The sequence below is a fragment of the Poecile atricapillus genome, chromosome 3 (genome assembly GCF_030490865.1).
Source record: "Poecile atricapillus isolate bPoeAtr1 chromosome 3, bPoeAtr1.hap1, whole genome shotgun sequence".
NCBI classification, from domain to species: domain Eukaryota; kingdom Metazoa; phylum Chordata; class Aves; order Passeriformes; family Paridae; genus Poecile; species Poecile atricapillus.
The window spans coordinates 23,912,971-23,929,450 of record NC_081251.1 but is presented as its reverse complement, the minus strand read 5'-3'; the positions used below and the strand labels follow the sequence as shown (position 1 = coordinate 23,929,450).

The following is a 16,480-nucleotide window of genomic DNA, read 5'->3' as shown; positions in this document are numbered from 1 at the left end:
CCTCACTTGGATGTGTCTGCAGTCTTGGAAGCTTGACTACCCTACGTTCTCCTACAAATGGACCTTGAGCTTGTTTGGAGGTTCTAGCAGGGGAGCGCAGCTACCGTATACCCTTGACCGATGAACGGTACCGTCTCTATCGGGGAGGTCGTCCTCTTCGACCGAGCGCGCAGCTTCGGGAGGGACGCACATGGAGCGTTGAGGGAGGAAGGGGACACCCGCCTAGCCAGCCAGATCAGCCGAATCAACCCTGGCGATCAATGGGGTGACAGATGTCGCAGCCAGATCGCCCTCACATCCAGACAAACCGCGCTCGCAACCAGCTATTTATAGCTCAGTACTGCGGATCCCCTCTACGTCACGGGTAGCAATAACCCTTATGAACCTAGCGACACGGAGCATGGAATCATCAACCTGCAGCGACAAAACCTTCTGAGAGAAATAATTTTTAACCCAGTTAAAAATTTTAGCGAAATTCTTGGTGGTTAGGTGTCTTTCCAGAAGGCTTTGCGAAACTTGCAAATTTACGGCTTCCCATTGGCGGCTGCTCCGCTCGTCGCCGTCCCGTGGCCTGGGCGGGGTGGGCCCGGCGCTGATCGCGGCTGCGGGCGGGGCCAGCGGGAGCGCCTGCCTTGGGGCTCCCTGTGCTCGCTCGGCGTCGCCGCTTTAACCCTCCGTGCGTGTGAGTAATGTGGGCCCCTGGGATTTCTCTTTTCCTGCTCCCCACCAAACAGTGCCCGTGGCTGGTTTGGCTCAAGTGAGGCGGGGAGCCGGGGGTCTGTGACGGGCTGAGGCCTGAGCCGTGGATCGGCTCTCCCGGTCACGGGCTCCCCGTGTCACAGTGCGGACCGCTCGTCATCTCGCGTCTCCCTAGAGCTTTTCCCCGGGAGGGCTGGGAGCTGGTGGCCCGGGGGCTGCTGCCTGTCACACGCTGAGCACAGGACGTTCCCCCGGGTCGGTGCTGCGGCTGCAGAGTGGAACCGCTTTTGGGCTGCTGCTGGATGCAGGCAGGGAAAATCGGACCCTGGAATCCTGGATCTGCAGGACGTGCCAAGCACAGCTCGACCCCTGGCCCTCTTCACTGATATTCTTCTAGTTCATTCTAGCGCGGGAGTGATCGCTTCTTACAGCGATATTCATGTTCCCTCATTCCCTCTGTTAACCCAGCTGGCCTTTATAAATCACAGCGAGGAGCAAATTTTTCGCAGTCCCTTTTCCTCTTGAGGTGTCAGGCTGAGGGGAATGCACAGCAGCCTACCAGCAATTGCAGCTTCTGACTGCAAATTGCCACTTTACCTCTTTGTGATGAAGGGCGGAGAAGGGAGAAAGTCTCTGTCCCTGACCAGGGTGCTCTTTCCATCAGATTTTAGTTCACAAGTTGGACTTTCTCTACCAGTATGGCATGGCAGGCTCAGTCCTAGGAACCTAGAATGCTACAGCTCATTTCAAACTTTCTGATCCCCTGGTATTCACAAAACAAGCACCCACCATGCCTCTTTACCTTCCTTCTGCCTCTGCTGCATTGAGATGTGTTGAGCATCAGTGACTTGCTTATGTCCTGTGACCTCTCTCCAGAAGTGGCACTGTGACTCTTCTGTTTCTTTAGTTTTTTAAACTACAAGTTAAAAATTACCTTTGTTTTTTTTATTCTTTCTCTGTGAATGTAGCTATATTACAAGTAGCTCGTGTTTCATTCTGTTCTTTTGTGTAGCTCACAGTGATATTTTTCTTCAGTCTTTTTGTGTGTTTCTAATTCACTGCTGTATTCATCAGTGGTAAAGACACTATTTGGCAGTGTTTTACTTCCCTGTGACTTACCTAAGAGCAATCAGAGGCCCCTGAGCAGGCAGGGGAAGAATAGCCTTTGAATTCCCATGGCCTGATGAAGTCTCATGTTTTGTATTCTCTTTTCATGCCTCTTGGCTAACAAGCAGACACTTTGTGCGTGGTCAAGGTCTTTTTTCCCTCTGCTTATGAAGGAGCTTTTGAAATATTGGTAACTGGAAGTTATTGTTTGTATGCCAAGAGCCTCTTTTCCAGAATTACTTGAACTGTGGATTGAAGTGACAATAAATCACCTTACAGAGGGAAAACAGCTCTCAGTTGCAGCAAGGACTTGCTATTAGGGAGTTCTGCATGTGAAATGCCAGTATGAGTAAATTTGATTGCTGTCTTGGTTTATGGCTCTACAGTAGAATCCAGTTCCTGCTGAGGCCTAAACACTATTCAAAAAATAACAATTAATAGCCTCATTTATGAAGTCATTAAAGAACTAAAATGCTGCTTGCAAAGCAGCATTTGATCATCTGAAAAGTCTACACAGTTTTACATAGCAACAGGGTTTATTAATAGAAAGAAATGTGGCCTGTAGAAGGATAAGTAGTGCAACACCCTGAAACTGTGTTTTAATCTGGATTATTACAGAAGAAACAGGCCATTCTTCTGAAGTTTCTACTGATCCTGGATCACATATTTCGATACTTTTGAAGTTTCTACTGATTGCTAGATCACCACAGCTAGGAAGAAAAAAGTGAGAGGCTTAGAAGTACATTCCCATGCTTCACCTAAACATGTAGAATTAATGTTTAGATGCTTTTGGCATTCCTTGATACAAGGTCTGCCAGCTTTGGAAACTTGGTTTACTGTCTCTTCTCTTTGCTCAAGGCTTGGCTTTTAGTGGTGTCTGTGTAACTTCAGTGCTGAAACTTACATTTTCTAAAAGTTTTAAGGATTTTCTTTGTGGTGACTTTTTATTTTTTCTGTTATCTCCTACTTAGAAACTTGATGCTTTTCCTGAATTTCAGAGGGATGAAAAGTCTACAAAAGAGTTTGACTTGACTGTGCAGCAATAAAAACAAATCAGTTTAGACTGAAACTTTGCTAAAATATTTTGTCAAAAATTAACTTAAATTTTTTTGTGTGAGTGACTTGTGAACCGTTATTCCAGCCACCATCAGATGTTTGTATCATTATTAACTTACTATCTCTTATAACTTTTTAGGTAACAGAAAGTTTGAAGTCATGTCTGCAAAACCAAAACTTTACTATTTTGATGGAAGAGGCAAGATGGAATCGATTCGTTGGTTGTTGGCTGCAGCTGGGGTTGAGGTTTGTCTTAGAGTTTTTAACTTCTACTGCACATTGGTAAACTTGTCTTTGAGGCAGATCACATGTTATTAGTAAAAAAAAATAAAAGGCATCCCAAGATGCAATAGTAAGTGAACATTGGCTATTCAGTGTAATTAAATACTTTTACTTCAGGCACACAAAAGCATGGCTTCAAGTTACATGTTTTCTGAGCAGTGACACTGTAAATCAGGTTCTTGCTTAACACAAGAATGTAATCCTTAATTAAGCACTTGATTACTGACCCAGAGTGGCTGAGCTGATAGATGTGTTCCTTGCATAACAAGTGTTATCTGTGCCCAGTGAAATGGCAATTTACTTTCTCTAGTGTTCATGTTTTCCATTGAACACTCACACAGAGATTTTTGTTTTATTTTTCACTCCACTGGCTGCATCTTCCATAATAAACTGTAACACAAATTATGTTGTGTCTTGCATCATTTAGATGAAGCTTAGCAGGGTGAAGTGAGAAAATTGACCCACATGTGTAGGGAAATTAGAAATCTACACAGGAAGAAAATACTTTGATAAAACAGAGAAGGAAGATAGTACTTTAATTTTTTTCTGATAGGATATAATTTACTTATTCATTTGCTGTCTATCTTGGTGGTAAACTGGTAATACAGTTTGAGGACACAAAAGACTAGTATTTGCTCTGAGTGTCCTCTTACACAAGAAGTTGGTACAGTACATACAGTTACTTGTGTACTGAGCCAAGGAATAGAAGTTTTTCAAAAAGACCACCAATCTTTTTTTGCAGGCCTCGCATAAGACAGAACTTTTTGCTTCTCTCCATCATTTGTTCCTGTGTTTTAAGTCCCTCTCACTTCTTGAGTTTTGTTTTTTTGGGGTTTTTTTGTAAGTTTTAAAAAAAGCTGCTGATGAGTATCAGTTGCTACATTTTTTCCTTGGAATATTCTTTTCTCAGCTTCTCATCAGCAGAAACCTGGGTTCTGAATTTTAGACTGTGATTATACTTGCTATGGTTGAATATTGGCAATATGTTAATATGCCTGATCTTCTGGGGTTTCCCTAGTATAGCAAATCTTATTTACTAACATGAGTGGCATAGATGTTATGAGAGAGGCTGACTGAACAAGGCATGTAGGGATTGGTAAGATCAACCATTTTCTAGTCTCCATGTTCTGCACTGATCACAGACATGTATGGCACATGCAAACACATACATGTAGATGTCTAACTGGTGTCTTAATCTTGAACTCAGTTCCTCCGTAAGTAACCCTGATTGGATTAGCCAGCCTCAGCCATTTGAATGCAACTACATTGATCTGATCACCAGCAATTCTCTATCTTTTTGTTTCTCATCTTGTGAATAATTAATCTTCAGGTGTCTGAAACATGCATCTGTACTAAACTTCTTGCAGGGCTTGCTACTTGTACATTATTTTGTAAAAGCTTTGTTTTAACTTCCGAAGAATTTGTTCCTGTCTAGCTCCCAAATCAAAATATCGCACAGCAGATTTTTTCCACATTCCAGAAAGCATCTTAAGGACAGCCTAGACTGTACTGTTGATTGTTTCACATTACACTACCTGTTTAATACCAAACAAACCATCCTCACTCCAGTTCTTATTGCCTATTCTTTTGCTAGGGTTGCCCACATGAGCATTTATCAAGTGTGGCAATCCAGGAGATATTGCCAGTACTTCTGTCCTTGTGTTCTCCCTTAGAGCCACATCTGAAATGGAGAGAACCATGATGTATATTCTTTTCCTTTTATGGTGCTTTAAAGGTTTATCTGTTCTGAAAATGTGAAAAGATTCTTATTTCCTCTTCTTCCTCACTCTCTTTTGTCAGTTTGAGGAAGAGTTTTTGGAAACACGAGACCAATATGAGAAGCTCCTGCAAGGTGAGTCCATATGAAATCTCAAGAAAAGTGTAACCAGACTTAGAGAAGATGTGTGAAGTCTTTGAAGACTGTATATGTCTTTCTTCCCACATAGAAGAGTAAAGCTGAGAGCTGTGAGCAACTGCAGAGGCTGGTTTTTTCCACATGTGGACAGATGAAATCACAAACTGAGTATCTTTCCAACCTGGAGGGTTTGCCAGGCCTCTGGATTCTATTGTTCTCCATTTGTCTAAACATCCCACCTTAGCTTAAGTCCCACAAACTTAACCATGGGCTTCAGTAACCACAAAATATGTATCACAAAATTTCATTTTATGATCTGATACATCTTAAAGATTGGTTGTAAGAGAGAAATCTGTAAATCTAACATTTGCTTCAAATATTGTTTGAATAATGGAACAGAATTTTTTTTTACATTGTTTAGAATGAGACACTTTTTACTCAATTGAGATGTTTAGTGTGATTGTCTCCATTGCATTTCAATTTCATTTTAAAAGCTGCTATACACAGTCCTGACTGCAACTTCAGTTAATTTTTTTTTAAAAGAAGGATGGTAACCCACAGTAATTGTGTTTTTCAGTTTAATTTGTCTGCACCACTGTAATTTTTTCTTTGCATGAAAGAACTACAGTTTAATACAATGACTACCCACAGCAAGATCACTATAAAAGCAGTAATCCTCTGAAGACAGCAAGAAATCTGATGTGGAGTTAGTAGATCAGTCAAATAATGTGTCTTTCCTTCCAGGTGGATCCCTGCTGTTTCAGCAGGTGCCCATGGTGGAGATTGATGGGATGAGGATGGTGCAGACCAGAGCCATCCTCAGCTACATTGCAGCAAAGTACAACCTCTATGGGAAGGACCTGAAGGAAAGAGCCTTGTATGTAATAGTATTACTCTTCTTGAATTTAGTATAGTAGCTCTGGTGCATCTAGAATTAATTGCATGGTTGCACATACACCTGTGCACAATCACCTGTGAGCCTCAGTGATACACGATTTGCAGTGAGCCTGAGAGGCCACAGTTAGATGCAAGCCAGCTGATTTGTTCTAACTCAGTTACTTTTCACATAAAAACATTTGAGTCATGGGTTTATTGTGCCTTAGTGAAAAATTAATACAGCCTGACAGAGGTATTTGAGAGGTGACTGACATATAGATGCTGAACTACTTTTGTAACCAGAAAACTGCAAAGAAATGGTTAGTTTCTAACTTTTGGCTGCAAAATAAGAGCTGTCATTGACGTTATCTGTGGTTGCGTGATGTCCCGCTGCGCTGTAAAAAAGTGCATGGTTTAGATCTTTTGGAGCTGGGGAAAGAACAGCTACAAGCTGTTGAAAAACTACTGGTTTCATGTGAAATTAAATCCTTGATGTTGTGTCTGTGAAGAAGAAAAAGTATGATTGGACTGTCTCAGTATGTAGCATTTTGAATGTCCATCCACAGTACAAAACCTGCTCTTATAGTCTGGAAAAGGGACAATCTGAACAACTGATATACCGTTAATTTAGCTGGATGAAGAACCTGGTATGCTTCAGACTTCCAACCCCATTATTTATCTATTTGTCACTACTTGGACTTTGGATGAAATTCTGAAGGTGGGATATATCCAGATAATTAAGTCAGTTGAGAATGACTCCTTGCTGTGCTGTGTGTTTCTTCGGTGATTGTGATCTGTTACACCAAAGTTACACTCTTAACCTCTGTGCAACCCTGTTTAAACTTGCACAGAGAAGCAAGTAAAGAGCCAAAATCACTACAAACACAAGATTCGCACTGTGACATTTTTTTAATTGCAGAAATAATTCCCATGAAGGAGTGTGTTTGAGATTGCTTAAAAAAAGCATTTCTCAGATCACACTGCAGCCTGGAAGCAGGGAGTGGGGGGGAAGGCACCACAACAGGGGGATGGAAAATTCAATGTTTACTATCCTAAAACAAATATAAGGTAATTCTGCTTGTGAGGGTGCCTTCTATTTAAGGTTTTTGTTTGCTTTGGTTTTAAGGATTGATATGTATGTTGGAGGAACTGATGACCTTATGGGCTTCATCTTGATGTTCCCTTTCTTATCAGTGGAGGATAAAGAGAAACAACGTGCTCTTATAGTTCAAAAGGCGACAAGCAGGTATTTCCCAGTGTATGAAAAGGTATGGAGGAGGACCATTTTCTTCCCTTATTCTGGAAGGATAGCAATGGGTATATCACCACAACCAGAAGCAAGTGTCAGTGCAGTAGTTTAAACCAGGACATCCATACTGTCTGTTGTCTGGACTGGGGGTCAGAACAGTATCAGACAAGTTGGGGTGGGTCAACCCAAGAGTCTTTTATGTATTTTTTTCCCCATGTCCAGGTGAGGGAGTGACAGAGCAGCTGTGATGGGCACCTGGTGCCCAGCCAGGGTCAACCCACCACAGTAATTTGCATTGCAAAAGCATTGCTAATTGTCTTTGTTAACCATTTCAAATACAAGTCCACTGTGTTTTTCTAAACACAGCAATACACAGCTATCACTGCTGACTTCTAGCCATACTGGAATCTTGGTGTTTTTCTAACTGATAATTTTACAGCTAAAACCCAAGAGGTACTCTCAATGGAAATTAATATGCATGGACAGGATGATCTAGCAGGAATAGCTCCTCTCCGTTTCAAAGACTAAAGACAGTTTTTCACTTTGCCAGGTCTCCTATAGGTGGTTGCCAGAGTGCATTCTGCCAAATATTCCACTTGTTGCATCTTAGCCCCAATGCTTTAGGCCAATCACCTCTCTTTTATACTCTATTTTTCCATTGAAGCTGTAAGAATGTATAGAAAAAATCCAGATAAACTAGACTTGAAAGGTGTGAACACCAAGAAGGTATCTAACCCTATCTTCTAGTACACAGGGTTACCTAGAGCTATTGGAAGAAAGGATCAGTAAACCCTGGGATTCTAGATTTCTGCAGTAAAATGATCAGTGACTGCTGCCACATCCCCTGTTCCCCCTGTTAGCTGCATGGGAGAGAAGGGTGAAAAGGAGACAGTAATATTGTCAAAGAAGGTGTGCCTGTGCATTTTGAAAACGTGAACCTCAGCTGGCTATCCACACCTGAGTGTTTTCATCCATGACATTTCTAGGTTTTGAAGGACCATGGGCAGGACTTCCTTGTTGGCAGCAGTTTTAGCTGGGCAGATGTTCATCTTCTTGAAGCCATTTTAATGGTAGAAGAGAAGAAGTCAGATGTTCTCTCAGGCTTTCCTCAGTTACAGGTACTTTGCAGTAACAAGATGCTCGTATGGCTCTAAATGTGATAAATTATATTTCAAAGTCTGTTATGTGTAAATAATTCCACAAAATATTTCTTACTTTTTCATTGTAGTCTTGCTTTTCCTGCTTTAGGAAGAGCCTTGTAAATGTTTCACCTAGAGAAACTGTTATTTTCTGGAGTAATCCCTGTACACATCTGAAGAAAAGCATCCTCCCTTTTTTTTTGACTCACCAGTTCTGTGATACTGTTAAGTGGAAGGTATTTTCTGGATCATAAGAACTGATCTGAGTAATGTACATATTAGAAACCACAGATAACTGTTAACACTTCATCCCATATCAATACAAGACAGAGAGCTCATTTGTTACTGTGGAAAATAAAAGGGTTGAAGTGAGTGTGAGTAAAATTCATCCACAGTTAAATCCGTATTTCCTGTCTTGTCTCCACATACAGCTTCTTAAAGGATGTTACATAAATCAGTAAAATAGTTTTTTGTCTTGTTTTACTTTCTGTTCTTTAAATACCATGTACTTACTGTTTGCCTTTTAGGCGTTTAAAGCAAGAATAAGCAGCATCCCCACAATCAAGAAATTTCTTGAGCCAGGAAGCCAGAGGAAACCTGTTCCTGATGATAAATACGTAGAGACTGTCAGAAGAGTTCTCCGCATGTATTATGATGTAAAAGCAAATTAGTGTGCCTGGCTGCAGGCTGTAAGAGAGCTGCCAGATTGCACACGTCCAATTACACCACAAAGGAAGGCGAAGGGATGTTCGAGAGGTGTTAAAGTGGGCAGGAGGTTGTGCCCTCACACAAAATACAGTAGGCAGGTATCGTTTATAACACTTCAATACTAGCCTATTTTCTCCTTCATTCATCTCAAGATTTTTTTTCTGGTAATTTTAAGCAAGTGAAATGGCAGCAAGCACAGTCTCACTAGAGACTTTGTGAAACACCAGAAAGGAGAAATGTGAGTTGCTGACTGATAGCTTCAGTATGTTGTCCTATTTCCGAGGACTTTTTTCTAGATCCAGATCAGATTTTTAGATGAGGATTGCTTCCAATGTAGGCTTTTGTTCTTCTTTAATATCACAGTTGGCGAATGAAACAAATAGTTTTTAAAGAAAGTAGGAGTGAGGTCTTTCTCTTGCCAGTTCTGCTGGACATCAGTGATTTGTCTAAATGTCAACACTGTGCCTTTATAACTAAGCTGCACTTTTATTACTGAATTAAGAAATAAACTGACTGCCAAATGATGTTTTTGTTTAACTGCTGTATCTAGAGGACCTGTACTAATCAAATAAACTTTTTATGTAGTCACATTGTTCCGTTGTCTTGTGAACGAAAGCTGGGGCTTATAAACATTTTTACTTTTCCTTGGAGGATAAATTCTTTATATTTGGTATGAGGATAATTGCCCACATGCCTCATGGAAAGGCATATTTTGTTTGTGTTTATAAATAAGAGAATGGAGATGTGAAGGAGAGGTAGTAAACCATCACACAGACCTGATACAGCTCCTATCTAGTACCAACCAAACTCAAAATGTTGTTTCTTTTCCTCTTTTTTTTTTTTAACTCTATGGTTTCCACAGATAGCTAGACAAAGGAATTTAAGATGGTTTTAATCACTTCAACAAATGGCACTTAGGTTTTGAAAAGCTGCTTTGCAGGATGTTACCTTGGTGTTTCATACTTGTTATTTATAGTTCTACATTAATGACACAGTTTACAAGACTTGTGCTCAATCTCTAATGGCCCTGGTTTACTCCTGTGTTAGCTGTGGGTTGAGAAATAAGATGCTGCTTGACACTGCTTGGGATGTAGTAAGTACACTTATCTGATATTTGATGAACAAGTTTCCCACTTGAGAGCTCGTCAGACTCCCCACCTTCAGAAGATTGAAGTTTTCAGTGCTACAAACACTTCCCCTCATTGCCAGGTATACGAAGTTTGCATTGACCTACAGTAATTTAGCAGCTAATGTGATATCAATTGCAATTACAGTTCAGTCCTTGGTTTAATCTCAGATTAGCTTAATAGAAAAGTTTGGAAAACGCTGTAGTTTGTTGATGATAATTCCTTTGCTAAGTGAACTTTTCTCCACAAAATGAGGAAAGTTGTGGTGTAATGCTGTTCAAGAGATCCAGAAAAAGATACAGCAGATGTAGGAGGTGACTCTGCCAGTACTTGTTGGTGATAAGCCTAACAGCTGATGGTTATTCCTGTTAGTAAATAGACTGGTACAACAGCAATGAATGTGAGCAGAACAATTGGCACTGAAGCCTTGTCATCAATGCTGCATGTGTTTGGGACAGAATTAACTTCAGCATAGCTCAAGAGTGGTTGTGTGGACTGAATGATACTCAAACAGCATTTGGGACACTCTTGCAGCACATTTTTCAGTTTAATTTTATCCAGAAATAATCCAGTTTGTATACCTCAAGATCACACTGTGATGGGAGCCAAAGCACAGGTAAGAAATTAATTTTTAAAATGTCCTGCTAATGTAGACATACCCTATAAGGTTCCATGTCTGGCCCAAGTGATGGTTCATTTCCTGATATTTCAGTAAATTGTTGATAAGAACTTCATTTTGTTTTATTATTTTTTACTTATCTTCTTGGTTTGTTTTAAAATGAAAACACCTACAAGTGTTTATATCGTGTAGACTTCTCCATACAAAGTCTACAGCCATGTTTGCTTATGCTGTGATGGCAGGGCTACATGGTGTGACAGTGCTGTGGGTTAACTCTGTCTAATAGCCTTCTCATTTTGATATTTCCACACAGGTTTGTCAATCTACTTTCTAACCTGTAAAGAGCAGCAGGTTTACAGGCTGTTATTGTGATCTTCCATATTCTGGGCAAACTAGGGATGAAATCATCTTAAATCTAAGTGTTTTACAGAATACCTTTTTTTAGTGAGCAAACTTGAGTCCTGGTAAGCACTCTAGCAGTAATTATTTAGGGTGTTAGCTGACTTCAGTAATGCTTTTACAACACATAAGACCCTTCAGTTCTGTTACCAGCCTTCAAGACAGTGGTAAACAAGTAAAATACACAGATGTTTGCAGCTATTTCTCTTATGTCTCTCAATGTTGCCAGCCCAGTAATTCCTGGCTAAAAATTAGTTAATGCATAACCTCAGGATTTGTTTCACTCTTACTTCTCACAAAGCACTTAGGCAGGCAGTTTTGATGTGTTCTCCGAAACAGACTAGGGGTTTTCTTCAACTCTTGCTTCGGTAAGACCTATTTATGTACAAATCAGCTTGAGCATCATTCTGATAGCCAAGTAAATTATGCTTAGTGGAAGTAAGGGTTATGATCCCATACAACCATTTTTGGTTTAAAACACTCTGCCAGTGGAAGGACATGTTCATTTTCATCAAAAACACTGGGATAATTCTCACTGATTTGCTTTAGTACAAGTTATGGTTTCTGATGACTGTATGGCATCTTTACTGGTGCTTACATTGTGCTTGCTGATGTTTTGATTACAGTTAATTCCAGTGGAACTCTACTATTTGGTTAAGCACATCTGAACGTGCAAAAGAATCATCAGCTATTCATAGGAATTTTTCAAGTCTCCTGCATGCTTCTTGTGGCACTTCACACCTGACTATAGCAACACTAACTGAAAAAAAGGCAAGATGCCAGTTCAGGGGAACTAGTCAAGTCAACTGACGGGAGGCGTCCTAGCACTGCTTCTAGCAAGCACTTGACAGATATTCCTATGCTTGGTATCACTTGTCAATTGTCACCATAGGCAAAACAGACTTGATCTGGGGAAAATTTCTTTATTACCAATTAATATAGTTAGTGGGAAAGAAAAGCAAAAACTTGAACACCTTCCTCCCACTTCTCTTCCCAGACTCAACCTCCTTCCTTTGTCCCCGACTCCTCTCCCATCTTCTCTCCTTCTCTGCGTGTGTTTGCAAGGCCCCTTCTCCACTGTTTATCCCTGGCACTGTACCGTGCAGTGTTTTGCCCCTTGTTAAACAATTCCTCACTCTCCAGCTGTGGCTCACCCGCGCCTTGAGGTGGGTGGTTGGATCCGGCAGGAACCGGCTCTGTCCGGCAGGAACCGGCTCTGTCCGGCCCGGCCTCCCTCACGGAGCCGGCGCAGCCCCCCCGGAGCCAACGCGCCATACAGCGGTGCCTGCTGTAATGAGCTGGTCCCTCCCCGGGTTTCCAAGCGGGTCGTGAGGATCGCTGGGACCTGCTGCTGCTGGTCCCACCTTTGAGGACCAAGAGGGGAAAGTTCGCGCTCCAGAGGCGTGTAGGACGTGGGCACCAGGACGCCTGGATGCTGCTGGTGCAGAGGAGTTCTCAGGAGGCTGCACTCGGAACCCAATCTTGCGTCTAGGAAAGGTTATTTGCTGCTGGGGGAAAAATTGAGTCGTAGGCAACTCCTCAGCGTGTCCCCGGGCCAGCAACGCGGGAGCTCTGGGCATGGAACTAGGCTGACATTACTTTTCCTGCCCCCAGGTGGGGCCCTGCGCTTTCCGCAGGTGCCCTCGGTGGGGGCTGGCTGGAGGAGGCGGTGCTCCCCGAGCCGTCCTCAGCCGCAGAGCCCGAGAGGTACACCCGCCGTGGGGAGGACCTGAGGGACAGACCCTGGTGCAGCAACTTCAAATCTCTAAGCACCAGATGCTCGTTTTTAACATAACTTTTGAAGTCAGTGGCAACAAATAATATTATCATAATGCAATTTATCTATAAGGCATGGTTAACCTCTGAGCACCTAACTGGATGCATGCCTGCAAGCCACCTTGGAGTGCAGGACAGGAGACTTCTACAAGAAACATTTTTTTGTGTGTGTGTGTGTGTTTTAATTTCTGCGGACAGCAGCTGCTTGGAAAATTTGTAATTGTGAAGTCTCTTATCTCATGCAACCTTCTTATAGGCTATGGCATCTATGGGCTATGTTAAACATATGGGGTATTATTTTAAGGATGAGTTGTTTGAAAGTCAAGAGTTTTTTAATCTATTTCTGAGATAATTTTTATTTTTGAGAATAGAGATTCTTCTTTTGGGGGAGGCAAAGGGTTTTTGTTACTTTTATCTCTCTTTGTTCTGGCTTTTTATGGGTCATAGCTACTTGAACATTTGCTTGCTTTAGCATGGGTGCTTTTGCTCATAGTTTGAACACTCTATAAGGGTCTAGATTTATAATTATAATATTTATATACAATAATTATATTATATATAATTATATTTATAAATATATAAATATCCCTATAGAATTATAGGGATATTTTAGTGTATTATAGTCTATCACTATGGCCTTACTGAAAGAATTTTAGCTTAGGACTAGGGTATTTTCTCATTTTCTTTCTATTTGGAATTTGACCTTTTTTACTGACTTTGGTGTCTTCATATTGGGTTTTTATGTGTTTTTACCCTTTTTTTCTCACTTGAGAGAGGACTGAGGTCTGCAGATCTCATCTGTGTAGTGAAAGAGTTAATACTTCGCTTAGGGTTTATTGGTGATTATATTATGTCTGCAGGGCGGTGGCTGGAGTTATGGTGACTTTTTGGGGCCATGCTAGGAGGGAAATTAGGAATTCTCGGTAGTTTTTGGTGACACTTAGTAATGGTAGGATTTTCAGCTGAGTCGCGGGTCGGCCTGGCTGCGCTGGTGAGGGGAAAGTGTCAGCCAGATGTCAGCTGCTGCGGCCCGGTCCAGCTTCGGCCAGGGCCCCCCGGCCTCGCCTTCCCTGCCCGGCCCAGCCTCGGCCAGGGCCCCACGGCCTCGCCTTACCTGCCCGGCCCAGCCTCGGCCAGGGCCCCACGGCCTCGCCTTCCCTGCCCGGCCCAGCCAGGCCGTGGTGGAGCGGGGCCGGTCCCACCACTGCCCCATTACCTCTGCAAGGCCGGAAGCAAGAGAGAGATTTCCCCGACTTGCCCGTCTTTAAAATGTGAATCACACAGAGGCGGACCGAGTTTCTAAATGGTTTAATAGGTTGTCAATTCTCAGACCTAGCCAGCTATTAGTTTTTGCCAGGCACACAGGAAGCTTTTAGCAGCCTCTCTCAGAAAAATGATTTCTGTGGATGTCTTCTTCCCTTCTCACCAAATGTCAATTAATGCAAAACCAGCACACAAAACTAAATAAAAGCAAAAAAATACAAACAAATAAAAGCAACATTGTCACACTAAGACGGTGGATCTCATTGTTAGAGGATGTCACTGAGGCCAGGAATTTAAAACAGATGAAAGTATGACAGCAATAATGAACGCAGTGAAATCTTGAAAGATATTGAACATTTAGGGGCTAAGCAGCTCTCCAGTGAAAAAAAATTAAACTGTGAAAGGAAGGTTATCCTGGTATTGATCACTGTGTGGTTTTATACCTTGCTTTGTAGGCTTGTACCATCTGACTTGCACTTGCTTTTCTCTGAAGTTGGACCGTCTGCTCTTAGGAAATTGTCTCCTCACTCATCATCAGCCCTGAGCCACCATCTGATGAAGCTGAGTTCACAGGCTTTTGTTGGCTTGATTAAAAATTTACCCACCCCTGTTCTTAGTAGTAGAAAACAAAAAGATTATTTAAACCCAAGTTTAGGTTATTAGTAATTTTAGTTGTAATAGTGCACATAAAGTGAGAGTCCTAGAAAGACTCCCAGAACACAACAGATACCAAATAGAGGAAATATACACTTATACAAGTTTCTATCAAAATATGAAGTAATTACAATACATGAGCTAAGTTAAATATTTTACAATGAAAATTTTTGCTACTAAAGGTATGTTTCAGTTGTCTTTGAAACCTTGATCTTGTCTATCTTGTGCCTTGATAAATCAGCCCTTTGACCATGTTAAGATAGTTGGATCAATAAAGTCTAAACAATCCAAATAATATACTACTGAAAACCAGCTCTCCATTTAAACTCTCCTCACAGCACTACAGTGGGTGTAAATCAGAATTAGGTTTCTTGTTTTCATACTTTCCTGTGCCAGTGGTCCAGGTGAGAGCCAAAGAGCTCAGGGAAATATGTGTGAGGGTTACTACAGGCTTGGTTAACCTTGCTTTGGGCAGTCAGTAAAGCTTCCTGCACAGAACCAGAGCAGTCACTGAAAGTTTGCAGCAAGGCTTAAGTGATGCATGACTTATTTGAACTATTCATATGGACTCGAATTATTTTTATCACAGTGGTGGTGTGCTTTAGTTCAGGAGTGCAATAAGCAGCATGGGTAGAATCCTTCTACCCTTCTGTGTTTAATTCTTTGGTGGCATTTAGTGATGTACCCTGTGCTCACCTCTGGGAGGATGCTGCAACCAGGCATCATTCCCCAAGCCAGCTGCTTAGCTGTTTGTGAGGACTGCAGGTAGGTACCTTCTCAGAAGACTTCAAGGTTACCCCATCTACAGCACAAGGAAGTGTGTCTGCAGAGCACAGTGGGAAGGTGACATGCCAGGGCATGGTATACTCACTAGTTAAAATCTGCCTTTGCCCAACCCCAGATCACTTCAGTGGCAGCTGGGCCCCATGCCTGCTTCTTGAATACTCATGGGTGTGGCTTAACAAATCATGTGTAAAATAAACTTATTTTCTTTTCTGCTCTAGAGGCTTACAGAACATCTATTCAAGTTATAGATAATAGCAACCTCCTTGATACGATTACCTTCAGATTCCAAAAGAGCTTTGTAATTACATTATGAAAGGTTGTGCTGGAAGCAAAATAAAAAGAGAACAAGGGAGAAAGTCCTGTCAAACTGGAATGGGTAGAAGCGGAACAGTCAAATCTGGATGTGGCCATATTCAGCAAATTCAAAAAGTATGGGAATGCTTTGCTTGACCACTCACTCATCCCTGACCCTTAAATTAGGAACCTCTCCCTCCCAATCTTTGCCACCAAGTCTACTGCTGTCCTTGGCAGCATTTGAGACTGCAGAGAGGACAAAGAGACTACAGTTACATGCATGCTCTTCTGTGGTCTCTGTTCCTGAACCAACTCTTGCACTCAGGTGCATGTCAAAGACCTCAAAAACAGAAATAGATTAATCTGGATTCAATACTGCCATCATGGATACGTACAAACAAATGCTCCTTTCCTACTCAGCTGTCTGTGTATGTGCTGCATTCCTACTGGAGCCACATCTGCATTACATAGGGATCACCATGCCCATGGTTGGTACAGCGTGCATTTACACACTGTTCAGATCTTACAAAATAGGGTACTTATTCTGCCAGCTGGGGACTATTCTGGGCCTCTACTAAACTTCTGACCCAT

The 16,480-nt window shown here is 41.9% G+C and overlaps 1 protein-coding gene across 1 annotated transcript; it reads left to right on the top strand.

Moving 5' to 3' along the window:
- The first annotated feature begins 570 nt into the window (after positions 1-570).
- LOC131577160 (glutathione S-transferase 3) lies at positions 571-9,559 on the top strand. The gene is made up of 7 exons (XM_058834643.1): positions 571-682; positions 3,002-3,108; positions 4,945-4,996; positions 5,744-5,876; positions 7,002-7,143; positions 8,111-8,242; positions 8,791-9,559. Exons 2-7 carry the CDS (start codon positions 3,022-3,024, stop codon positions 8,932-8,934), a joined length of 690 nt encoding a protein of 229 aa, XP_058690626.1. The 5' UTR covers positions 571-682; positions 3,002-3,021; the 3' UTR covers positions 8,935-9,559.
- The last annotated feature ends 6,921 nt before the right edge of the window (positions 9,560-16,480 follow it).

Coding starts and splice junctions, on each gene's coding strand:
- LOC131577160 (XM_058834643.1), top strand. CDS start 3,022: ATGTCTGCAAAACCAAAACTTTACTATTTTGATGGAAGAGGCAAGATG. Junction 5,877..7,001: donor GACCTGAAGGAAAGAGCCTT/GTATGTAATAGT, acceptor TTTGGTTTTAAG/GATTGATATGTATGTTGGAG. Junction 7,144..8,110: donor ATTTCCCAGTGTATGAAAAG/GTATGGAGGAGG, acceptor TGACATTTCTAG/GTTTTGAAGGACCATGGGCA.